General features: G+C 42.0%; 1 protein-coding gene across 7 annotated transcripts in view; it reads right to left on the bottom strand.

Moving 5' to 3' along the window:
* HP1BP3 (heterochromatin protein 1 binding protein 3) overlaps nucleotides 1-13,237 on the bottom strand; it is a 45,370-nt gene that overhangs the window by 12,175 nt on the left and 19,958 nt on the right. For all 7 annotated transcript variants that reach the window (XM_024250856.3, XM_024250861.3, XM_024250857.2 and 4 more), the window contains 2 exons: nucleotides 11,322-11,476; nucleotides 2,259-2,349 (listed from right to left, as the gene is read on the bottom strand). In XM_024250856.3, the coding sequence (XP_024106624.1) occupies nucleotides 2,259-2,349; nucleotides 11,322-11,476 (246 nt within the window). The remainder of the gene's footprint in view (nucleotides 1-2,258; nucleotides 2,350-11,321; nucleotides 11,477-13,237) is intronic.

Raw genomic sequence — 13,237 nt, 5'->3', positions numbered from 1 at the left:
TTAGATAACCACAAAACTGCAAAAGCAATTTTTAAAAATGATAAATAGGACTTCATCAAAAAGTAAACACTTCAAAAGATACTACTGAGAAAGTCACAGAATAGGAGAAAAAATCTGATGAGACTTTATATCTAGAGTAATGAATTCTTGTTAACGAATAATCAACCCCATTTTAAAAACGGGCAAAAGATTTGAATACACATTTCACTACAGACAATAAACAAATGGCCTTAAGCACAAGAGATGCTCAACATCAGTAATTATTAGGGAAATGCCAACCAAAACTACAATGAGATACCCTATATCCACTAGTATGGCTATAATAAAAAAAAGTAACAAATGTTGAGGAGGATATGGAGAAACTCGAGCCCTGGTCAGGTGTGGTGGATCACACCTATAATTCCAACACTTTGGGAAGCTGAGGCACGCAGACTACTTTGCTGAACCCAGGAGTTCAAGAGCAGCCTGGGCAACATGGCAAAACCCCATTTCTACAAAAAATACAAAAATTAATCAGGCATGGTGGTGGTGCACGCCTATAATCCCAGCTATTAGGGAGGCTAAGATGGGAGGATTGCTTGAGCCAGGGAGGTGGAGGTTGCAGTGAGCCGAGATCACACCACTGCACTCTAGCCTGGGCGACACAGTGAGACCCTATCTCAAAACAAAACAAAACGACTTGAGCCCTTATAAACACTGCCAATTTCTTAGAACATAAATTTACCATATGGCCCAGCAAGTCCTAAAAACATATCCACACACAGACTTGAACATAAATGTTCACAGGCAGTATTATTCATAATTAGCTGAAAAGTAGAAATAATCCAAATGTCCATCATCATCTCATGAATGGATAAACAACATCCATAGAATGAAATACTATTGGACAATAAAAAAGAATGAAAGTACTGGTACATGCTGCAACGTGGATAAAATTCAAAAACATCATGCCAAAAGAAGCCAGACACAAAAGATCATATAGTACATGATTCTATATTCTATCCATATGAAATGTGAACAAAATGCAAATCTGCAGAGAGAGAGAACAGACTAGAGGTTGCCTGAGGCTGCTGGTGGAATAGGGAGTGACTGCAAATGGCTACAAGGGATCTTTTTTGGGTGACAGAAATGTCCGAAAATTGGACTGTGATAGTTGTACAACTCTATAAAGTTACTGAAAATCACTGAGTTATAAACTGTAATTATATAAATTAAATTGTATATGGTATGCAAATCAACCTCAATAAAGCTGTTAAAAAAATAACAATTTGTTGAGTTTTGGTGTAGTATCAAAGAATAATTTCTACAACTATCTGAAAGTTATCTTAAAATATTCCATCCTTTTCTAATTGTATTTCTGTGTAAGGTTAGATTTTCTTCAAATAAGTAACCCAAAATAAACTAGAACAGTTACTAGCTGTCTTCTGTTATGCTAGATGTTAAAGACGTTTGCAAAAATGTAAACACTGCCTGACGACTTCTCATTTAAAAAAAAAAAAATTGGGAAGACGGATTATAGGCTTACACCTACAATCCCAGAACTTTGGGAGGCTGACACTGGAGCATCTCTTGAACCTGGGAGATAAGAGGCTACAGTGAGCTGTGATTGTGCCACTGCACTCCAGCCTGGGAAACAGAGCGAAACACTGTCTCAAAAAAAAGGCTGGGAGGTGGTAGGGGGAGGACAGCTATTTTTCACTAAAAAATATGTCATTTACGTTAATATGTAATGGGTTTTCTACTAGTATTTTAAAGTAAATCAATAAATATTTAAATTTTTCCTCAGTGTTAATTTCTTTGTTTTTTTTTTGTTTGTTTGTTTTTTTGAGATGGAATCTCGCTCTGTCACCTAGGCTAGAGCACAATGGTGCGATCTCGGCTCAATGCAACCTCCACCTCCCGCGTTCAAGTGATTCTCCTGCCTCAGCCTCCCAAGTAGTTGGGACTACAGGCATGTGCCCCCACGCCCAGCTCATTTTTGTATTTTTAGTGGAGACGACAGGGTTTCACCAGGCTGGTCTTGAACTCCCAACCGCAGGTGATCCACCTGCCTCAGCCTCCCAAAGTGCTGGGATTACAGGTGTGAGCCACCACACCCAGACCTCAGTGTTAATTTCTAACATAGTAAATGCTGACAGATATAACCCACATAAACAAAAGTTCTTTGAGGTCCTCAATAAATTTTTACAGTATAAGGAGGTCCTGAAACCAAAAACTTTAAGAAGCACTTCTCCACAACCAGGCCTCTGATCTCTAACCTGGAATGTCCCCGAAGCACCTTTGCCAGTTATCTGTTCTAACTGGCCTCTCTCTACTGCTCTCTGCAGAGCGTTCTTCAACAGCTGAGGCCTGCAAAGAAAAACAAACAAAAAAAAGTGATAAATACATTAATGAAAGAAAAATGTAAAGAAATAGATACAGGGTTATTCCCAGATCTAGAGTTCTGATTACTATTATTATTATTATTATTTTGAGAAGGAGTTTTGCTCTTGTTGCCCAGGCTGGAGTGCAATGGCACGATCTTGGCTCACTGCAACCTCCGCTTCCCGGGTTCAAGCAATTCTCCTGCCTCAGCTTCCCGAGTAGCTGGGATAACAGGCATGCGCCACCACATCCAGCTAATTTTGCATTTTTAGTAGAGACGGGGTTTCTCCATATTGGTCAGGCTGGTCTCGAACTCCCAACCTCAGGTGATCTGCCTGACTCAGCCTCCCAAAGTGCTGGGATTACAGGCATGAGCCACTGCGCCCAGCTTTGGCTCTGATTATTATTATATGTATTAGTTTGTTAAAATGAAAAAAAGTAGTAACAAATTGCTGGCATCCTTAACAAGAGGTACTCTTTTCTTTCAAGTAAAGAAGCTAAGTCATTATCTATACATACAGAATCTCACACCATATAGAACCAATTTCTAAATTGCCAAGGCACTCCAAAAACCCACCCACCACTGGTTGCCACTGGACCACAACCGTGATCAAACTGAGTAATCAAGCAAAGGATGGTTATCTTAAAAGTCTCATTCAGCTATGGAATTCTCTGAGGCCAACTGTGAACACTGGCCTGTTAGAAACGCATAGATGAAATTAAGAAAATCAAGAGAACTCTTGAAATAACTAAGAGTTGAAAATTAAGAGTTCTCCAAATAAATTAGTAGGTTTAGAGAAAAGCATAGGGTATGAAACTGTATCTTGGGCTACACTCACTTTTTGATATAAATAGAGAAAAGCCAAAAACAGAGTATGAGTTACATCTCTCGTGAGGATTTTTTTGTTTTTTGGATACAGGGTCTCACTCTGTTGCCCAGGATGTAGTGCAGTGGCAAATCACAGCTAGCTGCAGCCTCGATCTCCTAGGCTCACGCAATCCACCTGCCTCGGCCTCCCAAGTAGCTGGGACTGCTGGGTATATAGGTGTGTGCCACTATGCCTGGCTAAATTGTTTTTTGTTGTTGTTGTTTTGGTAGAGGGGGAGTCTCACTATGTTTCCCAGGCTGGTCTTCAACTTCTGGCCTCGAGCAATCCTCTAAGGCCTCCCGAAGTGGGAGCTGGGATTACAGGTATGAGGCAACATGCCTGGCTGAAGATTAGATTTTAACATTTGACTTCTAACGCTGTATGACAGACCTAGAAAATTTCCAAAGACACCTTCTTCAAGGCCAACTCTGAGTCTCTATATACCCAATATGCCCAGTTTTTCTTCTAGGGTTGCAAAAAAATCACTGTTATCAAATTAAGAAGGTGACTTGCATGTTATATAAAAAACCAATGTCTTGGCTGGGCGCGGTGGCTCACGCTTGTAATCCCAACACTTTGGGAGGCCGAGGCGGGTGGATCACGAGATCAGGACTTCGAGACCAGCCTGGCCAACATAGTGAAACCGCAGCTCTACTAAAAATACAAAAAAATTAACGGGGCGTGGTGTCAGGCAACTGTAGTCCCAGCTACTCAGGAGGCTGAAGCAGGAGAATCATTCGAACCCGGGAGGCAGAGGTTGCAGTGAGTTGAGACCATGCCATTGCAATCCAACCTGAGCAACGCAGCAAGACTCTGTCTCAAAAAATAAAAATAAAAAACAAAACAAAAAAATTATGGCTTTAAATATTAGAATCCTATTTAGCATGCTGTAATGGTCATACTATGACAAGTTGGAACTGAGACTAATAAGAATAACATTAGTTGAACATTTACTAGGTGCCAAGGACTATTCTAAGAAGTGCTTAGCACATACGAAGAGACTTAAACCCTATGGGTTAAACACTCCTTTTTATTTTTTTGAGACGGAGTCTCCCTCTGTCGCCCAGGCTGGAGTGCAGTGGCGTGATCTCGGGTCACTGCAACCTCCGCCCCCCTCAGGTTCAAGTGATTCTCCTGCCTCAGCCTCCCAAGTAGCTGGGACTACAGGCGCGTGCAACCACGCCCAGCTAATTTTTTGTACTTTTGGTAAAGACGGGGTTTCACCGTGTTAGCGAGGATGGTCTTGATCTTCCAACCTCATGATCTACCCGCCTCAGCCTCCCAAAGTGCTGGGATTACAGGTGTGAGCCACCACACCTGGCCCACTTTTTATTTTTTATTTTTTTGAGAGAGGATCTCACTGTGTCACTCTGGATGGAGTGCAGTGGTATGATCATGGCTCACTGCAGCCTCAATCTCCCAGGCTCAAGCAACCCTTCTGCCGCTTCAGCCTCCCAAGTAGTTGGGACTATAGGCATGTGCCACTACATCAGTTAATTTTTGTTATTTTTTTTTTGTACAGAGGGGGTTCCACTATGTTGCCCAGCCTGGTCTTGAACTTGTAGGTTCAAGTGATCCTCCTGCTTCGGCCTCCCAAAGTGCTGGGATTACACGTGTGAACCGCAGCACCTGGCTGGGAGAGAGGTTTTGGTTGGTCATTATCAACCAAATACAACGTGTGGGCCATGTTAGGAAAAACAACTGTAAAATATCACTCTGGAGACAATTAAGGACATTTGAACATGGACTTGGTACTAGATAATATTAAGAAATTATTAATTTTGTTAAGAATGATTTAAGTGGCCGGGCGAGGTGGCTCACACCTGTAATCCCAGCACTTTGGGGCGCCGAGGCGGGCGGATCACCTGAGGTTGGGAGTTCGACACCAGCTTGACCAACATGGAGAAACCCCATTTGTACTAAAAATACAAAATTAGCCGGGTGTGGTGGCGCATGCCTGTAATCCCAGCTACTTGGGAGGCTGATGAGGCAGGAGAATTGCTTGAACCCGGGAGACGGAGGGTGCGGTGAGCCAAGATCGTGCCATTGCACTCCAGCCTGGGCAACAAGAGCAAAACTCTGTCTCCAAAAAAAAAAAAAGAATGATTTAAGTATGATGGTTAATGTTCTCTACGCTTCTTTGTATATGTCTGAAAATTTCCAAAATAAAACATTTAAGAAAGTATTAAGGGCTCCTTCTGTCATGTGAGGATACAATGAGAAGAAGGCAATCTGAAACCTAGAAGAGACCCTCACAGAACCCAACCACGCTGGCACCCTGATCTTAGACTTCGAGTCTGCACAACTGTGAGAAATACATTTCTCTTGTTTATATGCCCAAGTAACAAGAATAATAAAAATAGTCAAGGCAGGCCTTTGGTGATGACATCAGACTAAAAACTTAAGGAAGTAAAGGAACTGGCAAAGTGGCTTATGGGGAAAAAGACATTGAGGTAAAGGGAATGCAACACAAAGGCTCTGAGACCAGTGAGGGAGTGAAGAGTAGTTTAGGTCAGAGATACAAGGGAGTGTAGTGCCTTGTGGGCCATTTTAAAGACTGATTTTTTTTTTTTTTTTTTTTTGCCCCGAGACAGAGTCTTACTCTGTCGCCCAGGCTGGAGTGCAGTGGCGCAATCTCGGCTCACTGCAACCTCTGCCTCCTGGGTTCAAGCAATTCTCCTGCCTCAGCCTCCTGAGTAGCTGGGATTACAGGCATGTGCCACCATGCCTGGCTAATTTTTGTATGCTTAGTAGAGATGGGGTTTCACCATGTTGGCCAGGAAGGTCTCGAACTCTTGACCTTGTGATCCACCCGCCTCAGACTCCCAAAGTGCTGGGATTACAGACGTGAGCCACCACACCCAGCCCTAAAGACTGATTTTTTCACTGTAAGGGGATTGGGAAGACACTGAATGTCTGAGTAGAAAGGCAACATGACACTGGACACAGTGGCTCACACCTGTAATCCCAACACCTGGGTGGCCGAAGCAGGAGGATCACTTGAGGCCAGGAGTTAAAGACCAGTCTGGGCAATATAGGGAGATTCTGTCTCTATAAACAATTTAAAAACTACTAGCTGTGTGTGGTGACACATTCCTGCAGTCCCAGCTACTTGTGAGGCCACAGTGGGAGGATCGTTTGAGCCTAGGAGTTCGAGGTTGCCATGAGCCATGATCTTGCCACTATACTCCAGTCTGGGCAACAGAGCAAGACCCCAGCTTGAAAAAAAAAAAAAAAGTGACAGGCTGGGCACAGTGGCTCACATCTGTAATCCTTTGGGAGGCCAAGGCGGGCGGATCACTGGAGGCCAGGAATTTGAGACCAGCCTGGCCAACATGGTGAAACTCCGTCTCTACTAAAAATACAAAAATTACCCAGGTGTGGTGGCACAGCCTGTAATCCCAGCTACTCGGGAGGCTGAGACAGGAAAATCGCTTGAACCCAGGAGGCGGAGGTTGCAGTGAGCCAAGATCACACCACTGCACTCCAGCCTGGAAAACAGAACAAGATTCCTTCTCAAATAAATAAATAAATAAATAAATAAATAAATAAATAAATTTTAAAAAGTGATAGAACTTACATTTTTAAAAAAGTCTCACTCTCACTATGATGGTAAGAACATACTGAAAGGCAGCATGAAAAAAGCAGTTAGGAAGTTATTGCTCTAATACAGGTGAGAGATGGTGGTGGCCTGGAAAAGAATGGTAGTGAAGGTGATGAGAAGTAGTCTGTTTACGATATATTTTATTTTATTTATTTATTTATTTAGAGATGGGGCCTCACTCTGTCGCCCAGGCTGGAGTGCAGTGGTGTGATCTTGGCTCACTGCAGACTATGCCTCCCAGGTTTAAGTGATTCTCTTGCCTTGGCCTCCTGAGTAGCTAGAACTACAGGCGCGCGCCACCATGCATGGTTAATTTTTTTGTATTTTTAGTAGAGATGGGGTTTCACCATGTCAGCCAGGCTGGTCTCGAACTCCTGACCTCATGTGATCCACCTGCCTCCCAAAGTGCTGGAATTACAGGCATGAGCCACAGTACCCAGCCTGTTTACTGATATATTTTAAAGACAGAGCAAAAATAATTGCTTATAGATTAGATAAAGGTGTCTGATAAAGAGAAGAGACCAGCACAAAGCCAGGGTTTTTGGTTTCAGCACGTGGAAAGATAATATTGTCATGAACTGAAATGAAGATAACGTGGGAAATGCAGGGATTTTTGGGGGGAGCGGGAGCAGAGTGGGGAATCAAGAGTTCAGTTTTCAACATTTAAATCAGACATCCAAGTGGCGATGCTGAACAGGCATCCATATACACGAATCTGAAGTTAGAAGGGAGGTATGGGCTAGATTCATACATTGTGAATTAATAGTTTATAGCTGGTATTTAAAGCTTTGCCAGTGAAAGGAATCACCAAGTGAATGTGGACATAAAAGATGAGAGGCCTAAGATATAACCCTGAGAGCTCCTTTATATGAAGAAGTAAAGCAGAAATCCTTAGGAGATTGAGAAACGAAGGGTAAAAAGGTTACAGAAAAATCAGGAAGGTGTGGTGTCCTGGAAGGCAAGTGAAGAAAATGTTTCAAGCAGGTAGGAGTCATCAACCGTGTCAAATGCCATTGAGAGGGCAGCTGGTAAGGACTATGAATTGACCACTGAAATTTGCAACATGGAGACTGACAGAAAATATTCAGGTAAAGTGGTGGGGATAAAGTCTGACTAAAGTGGAGAAAGTGGAAGGGGAGACATTGTAGATACCAAGTATAGACAACTTACACTTTGGTGAAACTGTATTTTTCTTCCTCTTTTGTTTGGCCAAGCAAGAATGGCTGAATTTTCAAGTTAAATGTGTATATGACAGGACTCCATTACAATCAAGAATAAGAGAAAATCAATATGGTTTCACATAAGAGAAAAAAGTTTCAATGGAAAAAATTACCACTAAAAAGGCCATGAGAAAAGGTCTTCAGGTTCATTAGCATCTTTGGGTTGACAACCCATCCATTATCAGGTAAATTTTGTTTCAGCCTAAGGTAATGACAATATGTTTCAAAAGAAGTAGAGCAAAGGCACACTGGTAGCAACACACTACCTTATGTAAGCAGAGTAGAACTACAAGAAAAAAAAATGGGGGAGGATATGGTCTCCACTCACCAAAACGCAGAGAATAAAGGCTGTGAAAGGAAAATAAATCTTGGGATCCCCTAATCACAAACCCTAATCACAAATCCCCTAATCAGAAGGAAAATCCTTGCAGACAAAGAACAGACAGAACTTCAAGTCATTCATCTGCTCACTGAGATAAATGCATATCTGATTGCCTCCTCTGAAAAAGCTAATCAGAAACTCAAAAAGAATGAAACTCTGTCTTTTATTTACCTATGACCTGGAAGCCCCCTCCCTGATTTGAGTTGTCCCACCTTTCCAGACCAAACCAATGTACACCTTACACATATTAATGTCTCATGTCTCCCTAAAATGTGTAAAACCAAGCTGTGCCCAGACCACCTTGGGCACAAGTTTTCAGAACCTCCTGAGGCTGTGTCACGGACACAATCTTAACCTTGGCAAAATAAACTTTCTAAACTGACTGAGACCTGTCTTAGATATTTTGGGGTCACACAAAGGAGATAAAAGTGAAATGTGATCCCCAGTGTTGCAGGTGGGGCCTAGCGGGAGATGTCTGAGTTATAGGGATGGATCTCTCGTGAATGGCTTCGTGCCCTCCTGGCCGTAATGAGCGGGTTGTTTAAAACAACTGGTTGTTTTAAGAGTGTGAGATCTGGTTAAGAGTCTGGCACCTTTCCCTCCTCTCTTGCTCCCTTTCTTGCCACGTGATACAATAGCTCCTCCTTCCACCATGATTTTAAGTTTCCTGAAGCCCTCACTAGAAGCAGATGCCTGCACTATGCTTCTTGTACAGCCTGCAGTACCATGAGCCAAATAAACTTTACTCTTTATTAAAGAATAGTGAAATATTTTTCCATCTTTAAATGCATCATACAACGCATTTCTGATCCACAATTGTGTCTGCCTACTACCATTATATTCAGCATTTAAGAAGCATGAAAATATCAGCACATTAATTTAGAACTTTCTGCTTCTATAATTCCCTTTTCTTTTGCACTATTTCACTAGCTCTTTAATTTGGCACTCTGATGACCACTACTGATTTTCTGAAAATGTGGCTTCTGGACTGAAACCTCAGCACTTCTAATTGTATGCCTCAGTAATGCAAGTAAATACTGGTACTACACTGTATCAGGACAATGTGCATTCAATATGGCAGTCTTCTGTAGACAGAAATCTGGATTAAACATAATTTTCTAGAAGTCATCTCACACAAACACTCTCAGTCTGTGAATTACAAATTTAAACAAATTGATATATCTGCATGAATCTACAACTGAGCAAATGTGACAATCTAAATGATCTGTCAAGACGTTAACAGTGGCAAATTTTACATATTACTAACAAAATTATCTCAGACTTTTATGCTGCATGTTTAAATGATGAAAACATTATGCTATTTCTGTGTACAGGTGTTATTGAAGCCTGAATTCTCATGAGATATATATATGATGTATATGTATGTACGTATGTTGTATATATCTATCATATATCTATAATGTTTTTTGAGACAGAGTCTCACTCTGTCACCCAGGCTGGAGTGCTAGGATTACAGGCGTGAGCCACCGTGCCCAGCCTAAAAGTACATTTTAACCCAATACTAGACTCAAAAACTATACCCAGATGCAATTTTTTTTCCTATTTTTGTAAGTACTAACATTCTTCTCCCCAACACATATAATTTCATGTGTAAAGTATTTCTACAATAAAATGAAATGTCTTGTACTCATTTATATCAGAAATTGAAATAGTATTTTCTACACTTTTTTTCTTACAACTCTGAAGCTTTTTATCCTTTCTTCACAGACTTTTCAAACATTTTCAAAATAAACTTTATGTATTACTTTCTGCTGCTGTACTTCATTCTTTACTTATTGAAGGCTAAGAATAAATTAGGACCTTTAAAGTCTACACTCCTTTTTACTTTTATGGGTTTTGTTTTTTTTTTGAGACGGAGTTTTGCTCTTGGTGCCCAGGCTGGAGTGCAATGGCGCAATCTCGGCTCACTGAAAACTCCACCTCCTGGGTTCAAGCAGTTCTCCTGCCTCAGCCTCCTAAGTAGCTGGGACTGCACGTGCCCACCACCACACCCAGCCTAGTTTTTTTTTTTTTTTTCTTTTAAACCTGGTAGAGTAACTCTTTTAATGTTGTCAACTGTTAAGATATTTCATATCTGAGAAGACACACAGTTCAATATTAAATATCTTAACAGCTGACAACATTAAAAGAGTTACTCTACCAGGATCTTACAAAGAAACATAAGATTTGGGTTTGGAAAAAAAAAACAACACACACACACACAAAAAACAAAACTAGGCCCGGTATGGTAACCGGGGCCTGTAATCCTAGCTACTCAGGAGGCTGTGGCAGGAGAATCGCTTGAACCCGGGAGTTAGAGGCTGCAGTGAGCTGAGATTGCGCTATTGCACTCCAGCCTGGGTAACAAGAGCAAGACTTCATCTCAAAAAAAAAAGGCCGGCCACAGTGGCTCACGCCTGTAATCCTAGCACTTTGGGAGGCCGAGGCAGGTGGATCACTTGAGTTCAAGAGTTCGAGACCAGCCTGGCCAACATGATGAAACCTTGGCTCTACTAAAAATACAAAAATTAGCTAGGTGTGGTGGCGGGCGCCTATAGTCCCAGCTACCCGGGAGGCGGAGGCAGGAGAATCCTTTGAACCCGGGAGGCAGACGCTGCAGTGAGCCGAGATGGCGCCACTGCACTCCAGCCTGGGTGACAAAAACAAATCTGTCTCAAAAAATTAAAAAAACAAACAAAAAAACTATACATGGAGATATGAAAAGAAAAACATAATGGGGCAAAAAAATAAAACCAACAAAAAAGTTTTATTCTTAGCTAAAAGTAATCCTTCCCCAGTATTTAATCTATCTCCTTTCCCATGAAAAGGGAGCTAAACGAAGTAACACATCATGTTTTAAAGGCCAGGCCAATGGCTCATACCTGATGTCCACTCTAAGCTTAGGATAATACTGAGACACATATTTCCTGATGAGACTGTAGGAAGCTTCTTTAGGTTCACAAAGGCGAGTAAAGGCCAGTGGGAGGACATCCTCCAATTTTACTTGTGGTTCTGGATCCACTGCAGAGCTCCTACTCTGAAAAGTAATCATCAGAAATTATGATCATTATAGAATGTAAATGCTTCCACATACAACTCAAGGGCTTTCCTCAGTTGATTACCAAATTCGTCAATTTTGTGGCAATTTCTTTGATATAAAATTTTCAACGGACAGCATTAAAAATACATATAAAAGCTGGGTGTGGTGGCTCACACCTGTAATCCCAGCACTTTGGGAGACCGAGGTGGGCAGATCACTTGAGGTCAGGAGTTAAAGACCAGCCTGGCCAACATTGCAAAACCCCCTCTCTACTAAAAATACAAAAATTAGCCAGGCGTGGTAGCCTGTAATCCCAGCTACTCAGAAGGCTGAGGCACAAGAATTGCTTGAACCCAGGAGGTGGAGATTGCAGTGATGCAAGATGGAGCCACCGCACTCCAGCCTGGGTGACAGAGCAAGACTCCGTCTCCAAAACAAAAAAAAAAAAAAACAAAAAAAACCCAAAAAAAACACACACACCAAAACAAGAAAAAGCAGCCAGGTGTGGTGGCTCATGCCTGTAATGCCAGCACTTTGGGGGGCTGAGGTGGGCTGATCACCTGAGGTCACAAGTTCGAGACCAGCCTGACCAACATGGTAAAACGCTGTCTCTAATAAAAATACACAATTAGCCAGGCATGGTGGCATGCGCCTACAATCTCATTTACTCAGGAGGCTGAGGCAGGAGAATCACTTGAACTCGGGAGGCAGAGGTTGCAGAGAGCCGAGATTGCGCCATCGCACTACTCCAGCCTGAGCAACAAGAGCGAAATTGTCTCAAAACACACACAAAAAAAACACACATAAAAGTAAAAAGGAGTATACACTTTAAAGGTCCTAATTTATGAAGTGCAGCACCAGAAAAAAATGCATAAAGTTCATTTTGAAAGTGTTTGAAAAGTCTATGAAAAAAGGATAAAAAGCTTCAGAGTTATAAAAAAAAAAAAAGTGTAGAAAAATATTATTTCAATTTCTGATATAAATGAGTACAAGACATTTCACTTTATTATTGTAGAAATACTTTACACAGATGAAATATGTCTTGGGAAGAAGAATGTTAGTAATTACAAAAACAGGAAGAAAAATTGGATCTGGGTATAGTTTTTGGGTCTAGTATTTGGTAAAAATGTACTTTTAGGCTGGGCATGGTGTGGTTCACGTCTATAATCCCAGCACGCTGGGAGACAGACGCAGGCAGATCACATGAGGTTAGGAGGTGGAGGCCAGCCTGGCCAACAGAGTGAAACTCCATCTCTACTAAAAATACAAACATTAGCTGGGAATGGTGGCACATGCCTGTAGCAGTCCCAGCTACTGGGGAGGCTGAGGCAGGAGAATCACTTGAATCTGGGAAGCAGAGGTTGCAATGAGCCAAGATCGTGCCACTGCACTCCAGCCCGGGCAATAGAGCAAGATTCTATCTTAAAAAAGAAAACAAACAAACAAAAAAAACAGAGGACTCTTATATCTCCTCCAGTTTAAAAGATATTTCACAAAAAGCAGAATAATTCAGCTGGGTGCAGTGGCTCACCCTGTAATCCCAGCACTTTGGGAGGCAGAGATGGGCAGATCACTGAGGTCAGGAGTTCAAGACCAGCCTGGCCAACACGGTAAAACCCCGTCTCTACTAAAAAATACAAAAAAATTAGCCGGGCATTGTGGCAAGTGCCTGTAACCAGCTACTCAGGAGGCTGAGGCGGGAGAATTGCTTGAATCCGGGAGGCGGAGGTTGCAGCTAGCTGAGATCATGCCACTGCA

The sequence above is a fragment of the Pongo abelii genome, chromosome 1 (genome assembly GCF_028885655.2).
Source record: "Pongo abelii isolate AG06213 chromosome 1, NHGRI_mPonAbe1-v2.0_pri, whole genome shotgun sequence".
In the NCBI taxonomy this organism is placed as follows: Eukaryota; Metazoa; Chordata; class Mammalia; order Primates; family Hominidae; genus Pongo; species Pongo abelii.
This window is presented reverse-complemented; position numbering and strand designations above follow the sequence as displayed.